Genomic DNA, 22,076 nt, shown 5'->3' with positions numbered 1-22,076 from the left:
AGGGTCAGCTCAGCTGCAATGACCTTGGTGGAGAGGGGTGCTGGGGGACAGGCCTGAGGTGCTGAAGCATGGAGAGAAGGGTGTAGGCTGGGCTGTCCTGACCTGCAGGGCACCCCTTTCTGAGTGAATTCAGTGATCCTACAGGATCGCCTCACTTTGGGGACATTAGTCAACTGTTAGCAGAGGACTGGCACAGAACAGCGAAGAGCCTGCATTTCATAACGGACGCGCGCATGCGCACACAAACACACACACACACACACACACACACACACACACACTGCATGTGCACACACACACACACACACTGCATGTGCACACACACACACTGCATGTGCACACACACACACACTGCATGTGCACACACACACACTGCATGTGCACACACACACACACACACTGCATGTGCACACACACACACACACACACTGCATGTGCACACACACACACACACACACTGCATGTGCACACACACACACACACACACACACACACACACACACACTGCATGTGCACACACTGGCCAGCCATTCCTACAGCACAGTGGGCTCCACACACTAGGCGTGTGCTGAGACACTGGCCAACAGTGACACACACTGCTTATGTGACCACAGACACATGTAATGGGGACACGCACTGACATCTCTCAGGGGCCCAGTAAGTTCCATGTGCCATTCAACACTCACAGCTGAGAAACAGAGCAGGTAGGGTGGGTTCGGGGAATGTAGAGCCTTGGTTCTGCCCATCCCCCCCCCCCACTGCCATATGACCTCAAGCAGGGGTGTTCATGTGTCTAGACCTTGGTTTATCGTTCTGCAAAGGGAGGTTAGGTTCGTTGGGATACAGTTCCCAGATGTACCCTTCCCTACATTTCTATTTCATCCCCTGCAGTATCAGGGGCTGGGGATACAAGGAGACCCCCAAAACCAAATCTGGGCTGAGGCTGAGAACACAAGAGGCGACAGCAATCAAAGCAGAAAGGAAGTGGGCTGCAGCAGGGTACAGCCCCTAGGAAGGCTGGGACTGGGGAGACAGAGTTCAGGGCCCTGGAGAGTCTGTCAAGCGGGGAAGACGCAAGCCAGGACCAGAGCCCATGGTCTGATGACCCCCGAGCCAGATCATGACCCTGTGCAAGTGAGAGTTGGCCCAAAACCAAAGAGTTGAGAACAGGTGACAGGTAATCCAAGGTTAGGAAAAGACGCCACAGGCCCAAAGGATAGCCATACAAATAAAAACAGGCCCGGCAGTGGTGGCCCACGACTTTAATCCCAGCACTCGGGAGGCAGAGGCAGGCAGATCTCTGAGTTCTAGGTCAGCCTGGTCTACAGAGTGAGTTCCAGGACAGCCAGAGCTACACAGAGAAACCCTGTCTAAAAAATAAAGCAAAGCAAAAACCAACCAAACAAAATTTAACATCAGCAATGGACAGACAGCCCAGCCTGTAAAGCACTTTCCTGGACAGCTCAGGGACTGGGTTAAATCTCTGGAACCCACGTGGAAAAGCTGGACACGGTGGAATTCATTTGTGACTATATCAGGGAGGTGGAGACAGGTGGATCCCTGGGACTCACTGGTCAGCCAGATTAGTGTAACCAGTGAGTTCAGGCCAGTGAGATTCCTATCTCAAATGATGCTGATAACATTTCTGAGGATGACACCCAAGGGTGTTCTGTGGCATACACAGGCACACACATACATACATACCACCCTCCACACATCATACATACATACACACACACCACACTCACATACCACAAACACCATACACACACACACACATATACCACACCACAATCACATACCACACACACCATACATACACACACACACATACACCACACCACAATCACATACCACACACACACACACACACACACACACACACACACCACATCACACTCACATACCACACACACCATACACACACACACACACACATACACCACATCACAATCACATACCACACACACCATACATACACACACACACATACACCACACCACACTCACATACCACACACACCATACATACACACACACACATACACCACACCACACTCACATACCACACACATCACATACCACATACACACACACACACACAGATAGCGTGTGGTGATGCCCAACTTTAATCCTAGCACTTGCAGTGGTGAGGCAGAGGCAGGGGGATCTCTCAAGGCCAGCCTGGTCTACACAGTGAGTTCCAGGCTAGCCAGGGATACACAGTGAGATCCCATTATAAAATAACAACAACAATAATAAATAACTCAAAAACAAAAGGCAGAAACAAATGAACCTAAGGTCAGAGAAAGAGCCGATAGGCCCCCAGTGAAATACAGGGCCAGGGAGAGAGAAGGCAGATCTCAAAGACAACTCCCTTCTCAGTGTGTGGAAGACACGACACAGACCCGATGATGAACCAGAGCTGAGAGACACAGTGCAGGTTCAACAAGGAACGCAGGGTGAGTGACGAGTAGTCTAATACAGCGGGAGACAGCTGAGCCCCGAGGCAAACCAGAGGAGGCGGTGTGTGGCTGTGCGGACAGGGATTCCTGGGCCTTAAGAGTAGACAGCATTCATCCCCTTTCTTCTAAACTGGTCATATTTATGAATAAGAGGTGAATTGGTGTGGGAACCGTCACAACTAACGCAGGGATCCTCTCTCTCTCTCTCTCTCTCTCTCTCTCTCTCTCTCTCTCTCTCTCTCTCTCGTGTGTGTGTGTGTGTGTGTGTGTGTGTGTGTGTGTGTGTATGTGTGTGTGTGTGTGTGTGTGTGTGTGTGCCCACAACAGTCCTTCTAGGGTGGCTCAGGACCCTAGTGCAGACGGATGGAAGCACTGGCCTTTAGACATACCCTAGGGCTCTGTGGTCCTTATGCACACTGTTTGGGGATCCCTCCCTCCTCCCCAGAAAGCCTGTAGGGTTCCCCTTTGCTCTCTGCCCATCTCTTGTGGCCCAGCAGCCTCTTTGTAGGCCTGCCTCAGGCTCCACACCTGCGGCGTCTCTCCCTCTGTTCTGCTCAGGAATCCTCCTAAGTCTGTCCACTCCTCCCTGTCTGTCCTCTCCTTCACCCAGGTCTGTGCTTCCCAGTGCTTTCCTGGCAGCCACACTTGCCTCCTCAGCACCCTGCCATCTCTCACGAAGTCCACACCCACTCCCCACATATAAGCCAAAAGGATGGTCTCCTGTTCAAAACACATCATGAGACCGGAGGGATGGCTCAGTGGTTAAGAGCATGGGCTACTCTTCCAGAGGACCAGGGTTCAATCCCCAGGACCTACGTGGTGGCTTATAACTGTCTGTAACTCTAGTTCCAGGGGATCCAGTGCCCTCTGCTGACCTCTGTGGACACCAGGCATCCATGTGGTACACTTATTTGCATGCAGGCAAAAATACTCATACACATTGAAATAAATCTTAAAAACAAACATACACACATACCCAATGGCTTCCCACATCACTAGGTGGTCTTGGAGAGCTAGCCTCCCGCCTTGCCGGCACCCTTGCATGCACGATCCTCTACCCATATTGTTTCAGCCACTGTGGCCTGCTTTTTCTTCTAGAACTCTGCAGACTCATTCCCTCCTGCAGGGCCTCCCCAGCTCTTCCTTACCACCAGCACCCGAAAACAAAACTCAAGGTCAAGGAGGGAAAAGACTGCTTTCAGCAGCAGCTAAACTCCTCAGTGTGGAGGAGTCAGGCCTCCTAGAGCACCCTCTGTAGAGCCCACCTCACCTCTGTCCCAGGGCCCTCTTTTCTCACATCACCCATCGCCGATCTGTAGTCTCCTCAGTGTCTGTGTAGCAATGGACTAGGTGTGGTGGCGCATGCCTTTGATCCAGAACCTCAGGAGGCAGAGGGAGGCGGATCTCTATGAGCGTAAGGTCACCATGGTCTGCATATGGAGTTGCAGGCCAACCAAGGCTATACAGTAAAACCTTGTCTTTTTTTTTTTTTTTTAAGGGTGGGATGATCCCAGCCATTCCTCCAAAGCTCCCCAGATAGCGCAAACATCCCTTGACCTCAGTAACTTAAATTACAAAGTTTGTTCACCCCCGTGCCTCTATTACTAAGCCGCAGACCCTTCAAAGGCAGGGCCCTGTCATCTGTCCATGGCAACTGCACGGGGGACCAGTTCAGCAGAGGAGCTGATGTAGCTCATGTCCCATAATCCTTTGCTGAAGCCTGGAACATCACTGCAGTCTCCTGGGTCTCCAAGTCGCCTTTTCTCCTCTGTACCACACTGGGACCCCACTACAATCCGTTCTGGGGTTCCCCCAGAGCGGCATGTTTGGTCCTCAGAGTAGCTCTCTGCAGAGGGGCCTTCATACCCACATGTGAAGAAATGGAGGGAGTGGACATTTTGATCTAGTAGATTCTGGTATTTGGAACCACTTGCCCTCTCATGGGGGTTTTTCCTGTCGGCTGTTCCCACCCTCCACAGCTGAAGTCAGTTCCAGGTCTACTCTGTGCTTGCAGGGAGCGCAGCATATGAGTGACTGACTTTGTTTTAAAGGTTTATTTTTATTTTACATGTATGAGCATTTGCCTGAATGTATGTGTGTGTGTGTGTGTGTGTGTGCCACAGAGATCAAAAGAGGGCACTGGATTCCCTGGAACTAGAGTTACAGACAGCTCTGAGTCACCATGTGGGTGCTTGGGAGTTGAACCCAGGTCCTCTGCCAAAGTAGCCAGGACTCTTAACTCCAGAGCTGTCTCTCCAGCTCAAGTCCTTGAACTTCTGGGAAACCTGCAGCAGCCTCACCCTCTTCTCTGCTCCCAGCAATGCTCTGAATCCTGTCTTCCTGATCCCTCCCAGATAGAAGCCTGGACATCAGTCCCCACACATCTGTCCCCTTCACCCTGGCTGTATCCACACTCGATCCTCCCGACTCTGCTCCTAAACACCTGACGAATGGGCATCATTCTCCTCTGCCTCTGATGCTGGCTCCTGCTCAGGCCTCGGGAAAGCTCACGTCTGTCTCCCAGACTAAGGGACCCCAAGCTACAACCATCACACCACCCCCCTGCTTAAATGCCAAAATAACACTCATTCTTCAACTACTGGCCAGCATTTCCAGCCTGCTTTTAAAGCCCCGAACATATCTCTCTTCTGCCCCTAAGCCTTTTCTTCAAAATTCTCCCATGAGGCTTTGCCCACCTGCCTTCACCTGCGTGAGTCCCCCTCCTGTCTCACCCTCTACCCCCACATTGCAACCGCCTGCCAATTCTGCTCATTTATCCATCCATCTGTATGACAAATCTTTAAATAAGAAAAATAAACGGCGTGGGGAGAGGTAGGGTAATAGAACACACATGACGTGGGGGCAGAAAGGACTATTGGAAGTAGAAGGACACACGGGCAGGACGAAAGGATTGACAAGAGGAGAAAAGAGGAGAATCGGTAAAAATAAACACTATAATGAAGCCCATTGCTTTGATTGATAACAAAATAACAGAAGAAATGATGGAGGGTCACCCGAATGCCCCAAAGCCCTGTGACTGCCCCTCTGATATGTCGAAGCCCATGCTCTAGATGCCTACACCCCACATTGTTTCTCCAAATGCTCCACCAGGCTCCACCAGTAGGGGGAGCTAGAGGGAGGCTTCAAGAACGCCGAAAGAGGGAAGGCTTGCTCCGCCAGCTTCCACCCACAGAGGGCACTGGAGGAAGGCTTGCTCCGGCCTCCCTCCAGATCTCCCTTCCTAGCCTGCGCAGCAGTGGCTCCCTTGTTCTTTCCCAACAACATCTGCAGAGCTGGCTTTGCCCAGAGCCAGCCTCCAGGGGGCCAAGCTGCAGCTCCTTGGAGCTTCTCACAAATAGCTCCAGCTTTTCCTTTTGCTGTCAGAACTAGGGATGTGGCCACTTTCTGCACGGCACAGGAGAGCAAGGGTGGGCCAGAGTGACCCTCCGGCCAAGCCTAGCTCAGGTGCCTTCGCAAACCAAGTTTAGCTGGAACACGGCCCCTTGTTTACATACTGTCCGACTGCAATTCTGTTTGACAGAAATGTTGAATGCTTATGACCAAATGGCCTGAAAGCCAAAAATATTTCCTGTGTGGCTCTTTACTGGGAGGTCCCTCACTCCTGCCTTGGAAGTCTCTTATTCTCTCACTTAGCAAGTCAACGACTTGGTGAGGGTCTGAAGGAGGCAGAAATGACCTACAAATCCCCATGGAAGCTCAGCCCTCACAGTCCTCAGGGGCATGATGATGTCCTGTGTGGCCCTCAGGGAGCCAGGAGTGTCTCAAAGGACAAGTCAACATGGAGGACATAGGTTTGCCTCCACAAGTGCCCACTGGCACCTGCTACAGCTCCAAATAGCATCTTACATGCCACCAGCACTCTGCCAGTTTCTGGACCTGCTGCCTGCCCGGCTCAGGGGACTGACCAGCCTGCCACACTGCCTTGAGTCTGCTGCAGAGCCAGCCTCACTGCAAATGCAAAGCTGGATGGGTCCTTTGGTAGACAGGCAGATGGAGGTCACACGAAGTCACACTATCTAATGTGGTACAAGTTGCCACAAACACCCAAACACCTGGCAAATGTCAACAGCACCAAGCAAACAGGGTCCCCTCCCCCAGGGTCCAAGTCTGGGTTCTGTGGGACTCTGAGCTCTGAGTTGACTCCCTCAGTCTTACAGGCAGGAGCTGTTGCCGTGTGTGTGTGTGTGTGTGTGTGTGTGTGTGTGTGTGTGTGTGTGTGTGTGTACATGCCATGGTGCTCATGTGTGATCAGAGAACAATTTGCAGGAGTCGTCTCTCTTTCTACCACCTGGATTCTGAAGACTGAACTCATCATCACCACCACCATCATCATCAACATCATCACCTCTTCCTCACTGAGCCATCTTGCTGGCCCCCCTTTACTCTCTACTCTGGGACAGAGTTCTTGCAATCCCCTTGCCTTAGCCACATGCGTGCTGGGATTCCAGCAGCCCTGCCATGCCTGGCTAGTTAGCAAGGCTTTCTGGGGCTGGGGAGATGGGTAAAGTGTTTGCTGTGTAAGCATGGGGACCTGAGTTCAGCTTCCCAGCACCCACAGAAAAGCTGGGCATGGAGAGGCGCATCCCCTGTAACCTCAGTACACTTGGGGGAAGGGGACACAGGGGTGAATTCATGGAGCTCACTGGCCAGCCGGTCTAGCTGGGCAAGTTCAGTGAAGACTCTCAAAAAATAAGATGGAGGACTGGAGAGATGGCTCATTGGTTAAGAGGACCCAGGTTCAATTCCCAGCACCCACATGACAGTTCCAAAGCCCTCTTCTGACTTCCCTGGGCACCAAGCACACGTATGGTACACATATATAAATATAGGCAAACATTCATACACCTAAATTAAATAAATCTTTTTTTATAAAATAGGATGGACAGAGATAGAAGAGGATACCAGATGTTGACCTCTGGCTTCCACAAAAGCTTTGCAGGCTCATGAGCATGCACGAGTGCGCACGCACACACTTACATACATTATACACATACACACTATTCCTTTTATCCAAATAACTATGAGGTAGCCATGAGTGCACATGCCCAGCAATCCCAGCACTTGGAAGACTGAGGGAGGAGGGTCAAGAGTTTAAGGGCTAGGGATATGGCTCAGTGTATGCATAAGGAGCTAGGTTCAATCCTCAGTACACACACACACACACACACACACACACACACACACACACACACACACACACCCTCACAGAACCGCTATGATTCTAGTGAGTTAAATGGTTCCTTTTATGTCCAGACTGGTCTTGGTTGATTGATATCAAAAAGGGCTACTGCTAATCCCACTAATGAAACTACTTTTAGCCCCTTGGATGTGATCAGCGTATTGCTGTCCATGCAGCAGTCAGCACAGGACTGTGGGGACCCTGGAGATCAAATTCTACCAAGCCCATATGAGGGCAGAAAGTGGGAATGTCGATGTTGCCCCGAGGCAAGGCTTCGAAGATGTGCACTCGGCTTTGGGTGGTCCTTAGAAATCAGTGTGGATGAAAAGGCATTTGCTAAGTCACTCATGTGTCTGTCAGCTGTAGCTGCACTGGTTTGCCTCCAGTCAAGACTCTTCACTTGGGACAGCAACTGCAATTGAGTCATCATCTGACTGCAGGCACAGCAGCCCACTGTCATTCCCTAGGATCCATCTGTCTTTGCATGGACCAAACAGGCAGCGGAATGGGGGTGGGCTCAGTACCCCGGCTCCTTTCGCGCTGCTGATGGTGGTGCTAATCTCTGCGATTCCCCAGAGGATAAAGAGCTGCTTTAGAAAAAGAACTGCTTCAGAGGAAGACGGAGCATTCTAAGGGACAGGTTCTTGCTTCCACAGTGGCCCTGGTTCCCTGGGTTAGTGTTCAGTGCGCCAAGCAGGGGTTCTACCAGCTTCCGGATATTTGAGTTTCAACCATACAGTCAGGAACTGGGAAAACACAAGGTGGGTCCATCCTTCTACCATCCCGTTCTGGTTAGCTTCATCTGATCATATCAGCCTCACTGCAGTCCAGCAGGCAAAGCAGGAATAATCTAAATCAAAATGTTTCGCCTTTTACCAAGACGGCAGGGGTGGCCTATGGAACAGTGACAAGGGATGCCTGTAGTCCTTCTGAAAAGCAATTCAACAATACACAGCAAAGCCACAAAAAGTGTCTGTCTGTCTTTAAGGGCTGGGGACAGAACCCATGGGCTCACATACACTAGGCAATTGCTCTACCACTGAGCTACATTTCCAGCCCTCATCCAGTCTTTATTTTAAAGACAGGGTCTCGCTGTGTAGCTCTGGCTGGTCTGGTACTGGCTGCGTAGACCAGGCTGGCCCGAAACCCAGAGATCCATCTGTCTGCTCTGCTGGGGTTAACGGTGTGTTCACCAACGCTCTACTAACTGCTTATTCTATACAGAGCAGAGCATCCTCCTGGAAAAAAATAAGAGGCTGGGAATGGCGGTGCATGTCTGCACTCTCAGCATGCAGGAAGTAGAGGTAGAGGATCAAGAGTTCAAGGCCATCCTCAGCAAGTTTTAAGGCCAGCCTGGACTACGTGAGACTATACCTAAAAAAATGAATTAAAAATCAGGTGTGGAGGCACACACCTTTAATCCCAGCACCCGGGAGGCAGAGGCAGGTGGATCTCTGTGAGTTTGAGGCCAGCCCACTCTACAGAGTGAGTTTCAGGACAGCCAGGGCTATGTAGAAAGACCTTGTCTCAAAAAAACCAAAAAGGAAGAAAGAAAAGAATCGGAGAGTAGTGACTGGCACCTGTAGCCTAGGCTACTGCTGAGGCAGAGGCAAGAGGATCACTTGAGGTTTACATGGACAGCACAGCAAGACCCCATCTCAAAGGAAGGATGAAAGGAAGAGAGAAAGGGAGTGATGGGAAGGAAGAAACAGGGCAGCAGAGGCGGCTTGGAGGTTACGAACACTGGCTGCTTCTGCAGGGGACCCAAGTTCAATTCCCAGAACCCATCTCTTGCCTGTTTGTAACTCCAGCTCCAGAGGATTCAGCGCCCTCTTCTGGCTTTCATAGGCCACTGGGCACCAGATACACACATGCAGGCAAATACTCATTTTTTAAAATAACCTATTTAAAATCCTAAGTAAGTAAAAGAAATAAATAGGTACCTACATGTCAACTGCAGCCATGTAACATTCTGTTTAGGTTTTAAAAAATCAGGTACTATTTTGGGCCTTCCTCACTGGCACGGCTTCTTTTCTTTCAGATTGATAATATCCACTGCTGGCAAGCGCTCAGGAAACTTGACATTCTCCTGCACTTTCGGTGGGAATATAAATTGGCGGAACCTTTTCGAACAGCCATTTGGCAGTGTATACTTCAAAACAATTCCTATTCTTTGACCCAGCCCTCCTACTTCTCAGAGTGTATCCCTCAGGAACATTCCCACCAACCCACAGGCCAAGTTCAGAGGGGCAGCGGCTGTGCCAGGGAAGACTGGAAGCCGCCCAGCCGGCCATCAGTAGAGGACAGGCTTAATAACTCACGCTCCAGCCATAAACGGAATTCCCCAGCCTCCCTTCAATTCCAGACAAACACTGGCATCCGAATGCAATTCTTCTGTCTCACCCTGACCACTGACTGCACGGTGGAAACAGGATGAACTGCCCATTCGGCTGGGCCAGTCCAACCCCAGGCCTCTGATTCCCTCCCATGCGCATCCAGTCTGGAGCACACCTGCCCCCTGCCACGCTAGCCCAGGCCGTGTCTTCCAGGTGGGAACCTCCACCCATCCAACAATCTCCCACACGAGCTATCTGATTCTTCTCTTTCCCCACAGCAGCTGTTTCTCAAGAGAAGAGCCGGACTACACACTTCCCCCCCCTAGCAATTTAAAAGATGCAAGCAGTTTGTCTGCTCAGTCAAATGCTGGGCCATGAAAAGAAATGTTGAGACGGCTTGGTGGTTAGTAAAGGTGCTGGCTGCCAAGCCTGCGGACCTGAGTTTGATCCCTGGAACCTATGCAGTGGAAAGAGAGAACTGACTTCCACTTGTGTGCCATGGCATCCGTGAACACACACACACACACACACACACACACACACACACACACACACACACAGAGTTTTTTAAGCCGGGGAATAGTGACGCACGCCTTTAATCCCAGCACTCGGGAGGCAGAGGCAGGCGGATCTCTGTGAGTTTGAGGCCAGCCTGGGCTACAGAGTGAGATCCAGGAAAGGTGCAAAGCTACACAGAGAAACCCTGTCTCGAAAAACCAAAAAAAAAAAAAAAAGTTTTAAGAAAGGACTATGGTACTGATATCTGTGATAATGTAGACGACCCTCAAAAACAACACGCTAAGAGGCTGGAGAGATGGCTCAGTGACCGAGAGCACCTGCCGCTCTCCCTGGGTTCAGTCCTAGCACCACCCCTTTGGCGGCTCACAATCAGTTGTACCTCTAGTTCTAGGGGGATCTGATGCCCTCCACAGGGACTGCATGTGGTGCACAGACATACGGGCAGGCAAAATAAACAAAAAACGTTCAAAAAATAAATAAATAAAAGCAGAATGAAAGAAACCAGACTCAAAAGTCCATATGTTGTATGACCTCACTTATATGGAGTATCTGTAATAGGTAACTCCATAGAGATGGAGAGTACTTTGGTCTCCAAGGCTGGGGGGGGGGGGGTGCGGCGTATGGGGAGCAATTACTTAATGAGTCCGGGGATTTATTTTTCCCCAAAGGTTATGAAAATACTTTGGAATTAGACAGAGGTGGTGGCGGCACAGCAATGAACGTGTTAAATGGCAGGTAACCACACTTCTGTTGTTTGAGACAGGGTCTTACCACGGAGCCCAGGCTGCAGTTTATGACTTTCCTCAGCTTAAATGCTAGGATTACAAGCAGGGTTGCAACTACTACCGTGCCTGGTTGAAGGGTACCCTCTGGAATGATTACTCTTGGGTTGGAGAGATGGTTCAGTGGTGAAGAGCACTTACTGCTCTTACAGAGGACCAGGGTTTGGTCCATGGTGGCTCAACCATCCCTCACTGCAGTTCCAGAGGCTCCATCTTCGCCCTCTTCTGGCCTCTGTGGGAACTGCACACATGGTGCGCTAACATACACCCAGGCAAGATGCTCAAATATATAAAATAAAATTAAAAAATTAAAGTGGTGGCGCACACCTTTAATCCCAGCACTCGGGAGGTAGAGGCAGGCAGATCTCTGTGAGTTCGAGGCCAGCCTGGTCTACAGAGTGAGATCCAGGACAGTCAGGGCTGTTACACAGAGAAACCTTGTCTGGAAAAAGGAAGCAAAACAAAACAAAACTATTTTAATTTAATTTTTTTGAGACAAGTCTTCTTTGTGTAATAAAATGGTTATTTTTGAGCTGGACACCTAGGAGCCTGAGGCAGGAATATCTAGATTTCAAAGCAAACCTGGGTATGAGATCCTGTCTCAAAAAACAAACAAAGCTGTGGTCAGCAGGATGGCTCAGTGAGTAACTTTGCTTCCCACTGAACCTGACAATGGCAGTGTGATGCGTGGGACCCACAAGACGGAAGGAGAGGACAAGCTCCTACAAGCTGTCCTCTGACCTCCGACATGCTGTAGTGGGGGTGCATCTGTGCACCCCCACTCCCACAGTAAGTAAATGTTGAAAACAAAAAAAAAAAACAGATAAATAAAATAGCTAACCTTGTCATGTATGAAAGAGAAAAAAGGACCCAGGAGTGGCAGCACAAGTCTTTAATCCCAGCACTACTCGGGAGGCAGAGGCAGGGGGATCTCTGAGTTCAAGGCTAGCCTGGTCTACAGAGCGAGTTCCATGACAGCCAGGGCTGTTACACAGAGAAACCCTGTCTCAAACAAAACAAAACAACAATAGAAATAATAAATAAAAAAACGGTGCATGGGCCAGCAAGATGGCTCAGCTGGGAAAGGTGCTTGCGGACAAACCAAATGGTGTGCATCCAGTCCCCAGGACCTGACTAGTGCGAGAGGAGAACCGTCTCCCGCAAATGTCCTCTGACCTTCACGTGTGTGCCATGGCACACCAAACCAAAGTTTGAAAAATGTAATTAAATTTTTTTAAAATGAGACAAATCTATGTATACGGACCAAAAAAAAAAAAATGTCAATAGGCTAGGCACGGTGGCACCCACCTTTAACTCCAGCACTAGGGAGGGGCAGGCAGATGGAGGTCTGTGAGTCAGAGGCAAGCCTGGTCTACACAAGGAGACTCTGGGGGGGGGGAGCCACAAACACCCAAGTTAAGGCCAAAGTGAAAAGCAGCAGATTACACAGCATTGCGTGTAACGTGACACCATTTTTGCAAAAATAAAAGTTGTAAATACATAACTGGGTGTGGTTGTATATACCTATTATCCCACCGCTAGGGCGGTGGAAGTGGGGGAAACAAGAATTCACGGTTGTCCTTGACTACACAATGAGTTCCAAGCCAGCTTGGCTACGTGAGATCCAATTTGAAAACAAAATTAATATATGTTCGTGAATTAAAGGGAAGTGAGTGGGAAACCTCCCCCGCATCCTGGCTGTCTCTGAGGCGTGAGAGCACTGTCCCTGCACAGCCACACTGAATGTTCCTGCTATTCTTTCCAGTGTCAGACCACTCTGTGTCACACATTCGAACCAGGGCAAACAAAGGGACTGTGTATTTGTTTTGTTTCTGTAGTACTGGGAGATGGAACCTAGAACCCAGAGCCAAGACTGTGCAAGCGAAGCTCTCTGCCGCCGACCTAGCTGCACCCCCAGTCACATGGCCCCCCTCCCCCCTCCCAACAGCCCTGACTGTCCTGGAACTCTGATCTTGCCTTGGCCTTCTGAGTGCTAGAACTATAGGTATGCAGCACCATTTGTGACTGTGAGATGGTGCTTTGTTTTTGTTTTAATTCTTATTTTATGTGTATGGGCGCTCTGCCTGCACGTATGTCAGCACCACGGGGACACCTGCTGCCATCGGAGGACAGAGAGGATGCTGGATGACCTGGGACTGCAATTGTAGATAGTTCAGAGCCACCATGTGGGTGCTGGAAATCGAACCTGGGTCCTCTGGAAGAGCAGCCAGCGCTCTTAGCTGCTGAGCCACCTCTTTGGCCCCAAGATGATGGTTTTGTAGGCACATAAAAGCTATCTTATGGCAATAATCCTTTTCAACTCTGCACCTACCTATCCAACTTTTTCTTTTCCTCCCGAGACACAGGTTTTCTCTGTGCCTTTCCTGGAACTCACTCTGTAGCCCAGGTTGGCCTCGAACTCACAGAGATCTGCCTGCCACCACCGGCACATCCAACTTTCTTAACACATTAACTTTTTTTGAACTAGAAACCCAATATAGGAGAGTATTTACAAATACCAGTCTAGGGGACTTGGTGCAGTCTCTGGAGACAGGGTGGGTTGGAGACTGTAAGCAAACTGGAGTTAGCTACAGTGTGTTTGAAGAACACCATGTGCTTGCACAAGCAGAGATGGGCAACAGTTCTCCAGACCCCTGGAGAGAGTCAACTCTTCACTTGTTCCGCATCAGCTTATAGAGTTCCTGCTCCTCGTGTGTGATATCCAAGGTGATGTGGACATTGTGTTGGTTATGACAGCATGTGTGCTGATCTCATGGGTCCCTCAAAGATGCCCCTCCAAGTTAGGGGTACACTAAGACTCAACTCATATGGGCAGTTGCCTGTCTGCAGGCCACACAACCTGCAAGGAGCAAATCCAGTTCAAACCAGGGTTATCTGACTCTACAGGCAATGTCCTAACACCCTTTGTTACACACACCCCACTGACCATAACATTAGCAGTGAGCACCAACGTGCTATGGCCTGCCTTACAAATGCTCCCATTTAATCCAAAGTTCTGTGAGAGAGAAAAATATTGTACTATTTCCAAAGGGGAAACTGAGGCTCAGGGAGATGTGGTGGCTTGCCAGGAATCCCGCAGGATCCCCTCCCCTGGAGCCTGGGCTCACCAGCCAGCTGTTAACCTTTCTGTCACCGTCATGGATGCCACAGTGGACCCGACTTCTATTGGGAATCAGAGAACTGGCTCCCCAAGCTGCCCTGGGTGCCAGAAGCTCACAGCTCTGTCAATGGAAGACAACCCCTTGACCAAGGTCCTGATGCTCCCTCGGGGTAGCTCACAGCCCAAGATGTGTCTATCAGGAGTATAAAGGCCTCAAGGCAGGCCTCAGGGAGGATGTCCTTGGCCAGCTCAGCTCTTGAACGTCCCTTGGGATGAGGAGCAGGCACAACTGTGTCAGAGCTCAACTCCTTGCTCCCGAGGCCGACCTAAGATGTCTGGTCTACCTTTTAGGGCCAGCAAAGCTTTATCTTAAAGCCCCGTGGCTTTGGCCGAAGCAAACAGCAAAAGGTCAGACCTGCACTGTAGAGACTGTGAACAAGCTGGCATAGAATGACCCAAGGTGAGGCAGCTGGTGAGGAGGCCAGCAAGATGCTAGCAGGGCTGGGGATGTCATTGGAAGAGGGCTCGTCTGGCCTGCACCAGGCCCTGAGTTCGACTCCCCAAGGGGAAAGCTAGGTGAGTTCCAGGGCAACCTGGGATACATGAGACTTTGTCTAAGGAAGGGAGGGAGGGAGGGAGGGAGGGAGGGAGGGAGGAAGGGAGGGAGGGAGGAAGAAGATAAAAGAAAAAATGGGGCTGGAACACTGGCCGCTCTTGCAAAGGACCCAGGTTTGATTTCCAGCACCCACATGGTAGCTTGCAACTATCTAACTCTAGTTCAGGGGGAATCTGACACCTTTTTTCTGACCTCCATGGGCACCAGGCATACACATGCTACACAGATACACGTGCTGGCAAACGCTCATATACATAAAACAAAAATAAATACATCTTTAAAAAAGAAAAGAGGGACAGAGCCTGAATTCTCAGCACAGAGGGAACGATGGTCCCCAGCAGTGGCCACTGGGTGTGATAAATGGACCAGACTCTGAGACCCACCAAGGATCCCTGGCTGGGGGCAGGACATGCCAGTGCATTGTGCTGTCTTCCGTCTGAAAGTCATTCTCCAGCTTGAGACCGGCCTGTTAGGATGCCCACTTTGGCTCACCCTGTCACTAACCCCCGTGGCCTCCCTGCTTTTGAGGTGAATACTCCCCCCCACTGTGAGGCTATAGGAATGGAAGCTTGGACAAAGGCCTGAAGGAACATTTGATGAGCCACAGCAAACACTGTCCTGGCTGCTCTAGGCTTCCCAAGTACTTGCTGGGAAGTCTGCAGAGGATGTAGCTTTAGGGACAGACACACCTGGCTGCGGCCCTGGGAGTTGAGACATATCCCCATGCTGCCCCAGGACTCTAGCTGGCAAGAGGCTGGTGATGCTCCGGAGTTAAGTAACAACTGGAAAGTTGCCAGCAGATGGTGTGAAGTCAACCAGGGGCAGTTACTGCTGTTGGGTGATGTGGTAAGGACTCCCACGTGGCTCTGCAAGCCTGGCCACGCCACAGCAGGCGGCCCAGACTCAGCGGGACCCAGTCTCAGTCTCTTTGTGCTCCCAGCCTGATTCGCCTCCACTGTTCTCTCTGTAAATGTCGACAGCTGCCCCAGCCAGACACAGGGAGAAGCCGTTACATTCTCCCCGGACCCCCACCCCTCCGCCTGAGTTTACCAAGTCCTTCCTCCCCTGGTCTCTACTACACTCCGACCGCTGGCCCACCAGACCCTCCACAGTCTTTACTCTGGTCCTCAGGCTGGCCTATACTCTCCCACTGGAGCCAGCCTGATCTGCTACGGTTCACACTCTTTGACCCGCCCACTCAGGGCAAGGCCGGGACTGCCTTGGTTATTCCAGGGCAAAGCAGAGAGCCTGGCGCACAGTAGGTGCTCGATAAATACCAGCTGGCTGGCAAATGGATGAACGCATGCGTGGACTGAGCACGCCGGGAGGGGTAAGAACAGCCACAGGACAGGTCACAGGCGGGTGGCACCTCTGCCTACCAGGCCTTGCCCCAAGTCTTTTACATAGATTTATTCATCTGCTGCTCACGGCCACGCTGCGGGCCACACGGGCAATCACAGCAGAAGCAAGACTGGAAAGGACCCAGCTGTGCCATAACCAGGTACTGTGATCTCAGACACCAAATCTTTGTGCTCACCTGGTGAGGCCAGAGCCACCAAGATGAAGGAAGATCTGCCTGGGGCCAGTGAGATGGCTCCGTGGGTAAAGCCTGAATTCCTAACTTGCCCCAGAGCCCACGTGGTGGAAAGGGACAACCAGCTCCTATGAGGTCCGAACCTGGGGTAGGTACAGGACCACCACCAGCTTTGGGCCTCCTCCTCTCTGCTCAGGCCCCCTTTCCAGGGACGAGAGTCTTAACACCCACTCTCGGGGGTAGACGCCTTCAAACCAGCTGGCGGCCTCAGGGGACCGTGCCTTGGGGCTTGCCTGCGGGCTGGAGTCGGGGGACCGAGCAGCCGGGCCTCAGGCCCCCGCCTCTGCCTCCCCCAGCAGCTCTGCTTGTCTGGGCTTCTGAAGAGGCTATCAATGGGAGGAAAAGTTCTGCCGTTCAAATAACTTTAGAAAGTCAGTGCCCTGAGGGATAAATGTCCTTGTCTAACAAAGTGCCCTGCTAGTGTCTATCTGGATGACATTCAGAGGCTCCACAGTAGTCAGTTCTCTCTCTCGGGAGAGACAGGAGGGTGAGCCTAGGCGAGTCCAATGTCAAGGCTGACCTCACTGCAGTCTCCTGCTCTGTCCACACACCTATTTTGCATAGCCTTGCCTCTCTCCGTTTGCCTACCTGGTTTTCTCTGGAATAAAAAACAAAACCTGCAAGGGGCTGGGGATGTGTCTCAGTTGATAGTGTTTGTCTAGCAGGCACAAAGCCCTGGGTTCAGTCCCCAGCATCTCCCATAAACTGGGCATAGTGGCGAATGCCAGTGAATGCTGGCACTTGGGAGGTGGAGGCAGGACGTTCAGGGTCATCTTCAGCTACAAACTGAGTTAAAGGGCAGCCTGGCGCACGCCTTTAACCCAGCACTTGGGAGGCAGAGGCAGGTGGATCTCTGTGAGTTTGAGGCCAGCCTGGTCTACAGAGCGAGTTCCAGGACAGCCAGGGCTACACAAAGAAACCCTGTCTTGGGAGGGTGTGTGTGTGGGGGAGCAGCTTGAGCTACCGAGACTTCCGTGTGCATACACACGTGCATGCACAGCCAGCCATAGCCACCCATGTGTGACCAGACACATACAAAAACATGCATCCATGAGCACACACGTGAAAAATGGAGAAAGAAAACTCCAGTCTCCTGTTTTCTGACAAGTGGCACACGATGAACTGGTCTGTGTTGTCTGAGACCCTCACCACAGACCTGTCCAGGGTCTTCCCCGTCTTAGGGAAGGAAGAAAGTGGGGCTCAGAGTAGAGAAAAGATCCACCCAAGGACTCCAGTCCAGGTTGGTCTGACTCCAGCATATGCTTTCCACTGTGCCCTTGCCTCCCACCTCTCGCTGCCTGCCTCTCCTCCCTCCTTACCTTCATCCAAGCACTTCCCACGCACTGGCAGGCCCAGCTGGCTCACCCAGAATGCATCAGTCTGAGGGCTCCACCTCTGTAAGCGATGTTCCCTTTGCTCCTCAGTACCTCCCTCACCTCCCGACTTCTTCATGCCTTTGCTTTTTTTGAGGGGGGTGGTTTTTGAGACAGGGTCTCATTGTGTAGCCCTGGCTGGTCTGAAACTCACCACGAGATTGGCATTGGTAATCCTCCTGCCTCGGATCCCTGTCTGCTGTGATTACAGGTGTGTGCCACTGTGAGGTGTTTTGTTTGTTTGTTTTTGTGAGACAGAGTCTTGCTCTGCAGCCTGGGTTAGCATTAAACCTATGATCTTCCCTCTCGGCCTTCCATATGATCAGATGACAGATGTGTCCCCAGAACCTGACTTCCTGTCAGCTCCCCCCCCACACAGACTCATCACTTCAGGCAGCAGCATCTCTTTGGGGAGACCCTGAGCACTGAGTTAGAGTCAGGGGTCTGCTCTGGGTCTCTCCATCAGAAACCACTGTGATTGTTTGCTTCCTCGACCCTAACAAGACTCTAAGTTCTTGGGGGCAAGGTCTCTGCTCACTGGATCTCACAGAGCAAGGCACATAGTAGGTGCTCCACAAACACCTACTGAGGAAAGGTGGGCGTCAACAGACAGCTGTTTTTCTGTTTAGTTGGTTTTTCAACAAGGTCTCAGGTGACATAACCCAGGCTGGCCTCAAACTTGCAATGGAACGAAGAATGACCTTGAATGCTCCTGCCTCCAGCTCTCAAGCGCTGGGATTACAGGCACGCACCACCACGCCTGCTTCATATGGATTGAACCCGGGGCCTCGTGCACGCTATGCACGCACTCCACCAACTGGGCCACATTCCCAGCCCCAGAAGACAACTCTTGGGGTCTGAAGTGTGCCAGGCCTCCCCGATGGTGCTGGGCAGAGAGCAGTCCTCGCTCTTGGCCTTGCTTCCTACCGGGAGCTTCTCTTGATGACGTCAGGCTCCTACCTGACTCCTACCCCACGTCACAGTCATTCACCCATCAAACCTCTGAGCGTAAGAGGAGCGTCTGGCAAAAGCACAGGCGGTAACACAATGCCATGCTTCTCCTACCTGGCCCCGAGACACACGGGGCAAAGGTAACTAGCACACCATCAACCTTTTGCCCATTTCTTTTGCTTTGTGCTCATCTGGCCCCACCTCCCCTTCCTCCTTCCCCAGGCCCCGGCCAGCCATACCCGGTTGATGAGCTCGCCAACCATGCCTGTCCAGGAGCCATTTGGCTCAGGCGCCCCGTACAGTCCATCCTCCACCAGCCGCAGGCGATACCGGAAGCGCAGCAGCTCAGCCAGCTCCCGAAGCATGTCCACGCAGAACCCCTCGAAGCGCTCGTTCCCTGACAAGGCCTGGAAGTTGGGCCGGCGCATGACGTACGGGTTCTCCTGGATGGGCAAGAGAGAGAGAGCAGGGGTCAGAGATTGAGAACTTGGGGGCTCGGTCAAGGATCCTAGGGCCCAGGACCCAAGAGGGATGGATGACAGGCCCCCTACACGTGTCTTTTCCTTTTCTGTTTTTATTTGTTTGTTATTGTGTGTACGTGACGTGAGTGCACACGTGTGTGAGGAGGTCAGAGGAAACTCTGGGTGTCATTCCTCGGGAGCCTTGATCTTTCCTTCTTTTCTTTTCTTTCTTCTTCTTTTTAATTTTATATGCATGACGTTTTGCCTCCATGTGTGTCTGTGTACCATGTACATGCCTCTGCCAGCAAAGGCAAGAAAGTGGTGTTGGAGCCTCTGGAACTCAGATGGTTGTGAGCCACCATGTAGGTGCTGGGAACTGAAACCCTGCCCTCAAAACTGCTGGGCCACCAGCCCTCCCACGCACCTTGTTTTTTCTTTTTCTTTTTTCCCTTGCTGCTGCTGTTGTTGTTTTCTTGAGACAGTGTCTCTCATTGGCCCAAAATAGGTAGAGTAAACTGGGCAGACTATCCAGCAAGCCCCCCCCCCACACACACACACCCGGGATCTGCCTGACTCTGCCTCCCAGGCATTAGGACTACAAGCCAGACTGAGCCTCTCCCTAGCCCTGTTGGTCAGTTTTTAAGACTTGGTCTCATGTTACCCAGGCTATATCTGAACCCAATGTATAGACAAGAGTGACCTTGAACTTCTGATCCTCCTGCCTCTGCCCAAGGGCTCCGATTATGAGTGTGTGTGACCACACCTGGCTAATGCACACCATCGTCATTTAGAAATGCTATGAGCGGGAAAACAGGCCTGAAAGCTGAGGGGCTTTGGGGATGCATAGATGGGCTCTGCCACCCCCTTATCAGACCACAGGAAGACATGTGACTCTCTACGACCAAGCCCAAGTTCACTGGGCTCCTGCCGGAATGCCTAGGAGAAAGTGGGGGAGGGTTTGAGGGGGGCTCACGCTGGGCTGGCATCAAATTAGAGTGGAGTTTTCAAGATTCTCTTCGGACACACCCTACCCAAATCATCCTTACCACATGCACAAGTCCGCACATGACCCTCTCCAGTCCCACCAGACATACATGGGTAGTTTCAACTTACAAGTTCTTCACTTTTCTTCCCCACGCACAGCCAGTAGTGAATCACTAAGCCAACTTTGTGAGCCGCCAATGGGCCCCATGAGAGTATCCCTCACCAGGATTTCACTCCAGCCCGAGCTGCCACGAGGCAGGCGGGCAAGACACACCAGATGGTGAAATTGCAAGAGAATTTGGAAGCCTGGATTGTTTTGTAAAATCCCTTGATTATGAATGTTAGCAACTCATTCAAATTCTAATACCTTTTTTCTTTCTCTCTCTCTTTTTTTTAAGGCCACATGAACACACCTGCCAGTTTGCAAATCTCTGGCCTTTTGCTATGTGGATAGTCTTTTGTAGGTGTTGTTTTAAGATTTAAAAATTTTATGCATATGGGTGTTTTGCCTGCCTGTACATCTGTGTACCACATACTTGCCTGGAGCCTAAATAAGTCAGAAAAGGGCATTGGATCCCCTGGAACTGGAGTTAGGGATGAATGTGTGACACCACATGGGTGCTGGCAACCAAACTCAGGTCCTCTGCAAGAACGGCCAGTGCTCTTGGCTTGGCTTGGTTCTTTTGAGACAAGGACTCACTATGTAGACCAGGCTATCCTCAACCTCACAGAGATCCTCCTGCCTCTGCCAACTGAGAACTGGGATTAAAGACAATGAACCTCAAACTCACAATCCTCCTGTCTCAGCTTTCCGAGTGCTGGGATTATAGACACAGGTGTCACCGTCAGTGGCTGCACTGAAGTTGACTTTTGAGAGTCACAGTAAACTTTACCGATCTCAGCATGACAAAGAAGCATGTAGGCAGAGCGCCTTCCGGAGTACCCGCAGATGGAGGAAGTCTGGAGGCCATCGGATTAAACACGTAATTTGTCTCAGAGGCTATTGTCTAAATGGGTGGCAGGACAGTGTCCCTTCACACAAAAGAATTTAGAACTCAGAAAACACCCAGGAGAGAACTCTTTGGTAATAACATCTATGATGTTTACCATGAGATAGACCCTTCCCTCCTTCCCTGTCCTGTGTGTATTCTTTAGATCACTTGACTTGAAGAAATTATTTATCATTAGTCAGGCAGTGGTGACGCACACCTTTAATCCCAGCACTTGGGAGGCAGAGGCAGGTGGATCTCTGTGAGTTCGAGGATGTGTGTGTGTGTGTGTGTGTGTGTGTGTGTGTGTGTGTGTGTGCGTATGTGCGCGCACACTCAATGGAGGAGGACATGCACGCCATAGCACACATGTAGGTCAGAGGACAACTCTATGGAGTCTGTTCTCTCCTTTCACCTTCACATAGGTTCCAGGGATCAAAGGTCATAGGGCTTTACAGCAAGCCCCTTTGGCTGCTGACTCCTCTCGCTGGCCCCAGATCATTTGGCTTTAAATCCTCACAGAAGTCTATAATAAAGGGAGTATTTTTAGACTTTTTCTTTTTCTTTGCAAAGCTGGGGATCGAATCCAGGGCCTGGGCATGCTAGGCAAGTGCTCTACCCTAAGCCACGCCCCCAGCCCCTCACTAGGGGATTCTAGGCAGGGGTTCTACCACTGAGCCACACCC

General features: G+C 51.2%; 2 protein-coding genes across 2 annotated transcripts in view; both read right to left on the bottom strand.

The window, feature by feature from the left end:
• The window catches only part of LOC114688528 (carcinoembryonic antigen-related cell adhesion molecule 1-like), an 875,221-nt gene that overhangs the window by 259,154 nt on the left and 593,991 nt on the right, over nt 1-22,076 (bottom strand). The gene's annotated exons all lie outside the window — the stretch shown is intronic.
• Grik5 (glutamate ionotropic receptor kainate type subunit 5) overlaps nt 1-22,076 on the bottom strand; it is a 63,224-nt gene that overhangs the window by 18,018 nt on the left and 23,130 nt on the right. The window contains exon 12 of the mRNA XM_028860002.2: nt 19,196-19,399. Coding sequence (XP_028715835.1) covers nt 19,196-19,399 — 204 coding nt within the window. The remainder of the gene's footprint in view (nt 1-19,195; nt 19,400-22,076) is intronic.

Source organism: Peromyscus leucopus, chromosome 1 (assembly GCF_004664715.2).
Source record: "Peromyscus leucopus breed LL Stock chromosome 1, UCI_PerLeu_2.1, whole genome shotgun sequence".
Classification (NCBI taxonomy): Eukaryota; Metazoa; Chordata; class Mammalia; order Rodentia; family Cricetidae; genus Peromyscus; species Peromyscus leucopus.
The sequence above is the reverse complement of the archived record's forward strand: the minus strand, read 5'-3'. Positions and strand labels throughout refer to the sequence as shown.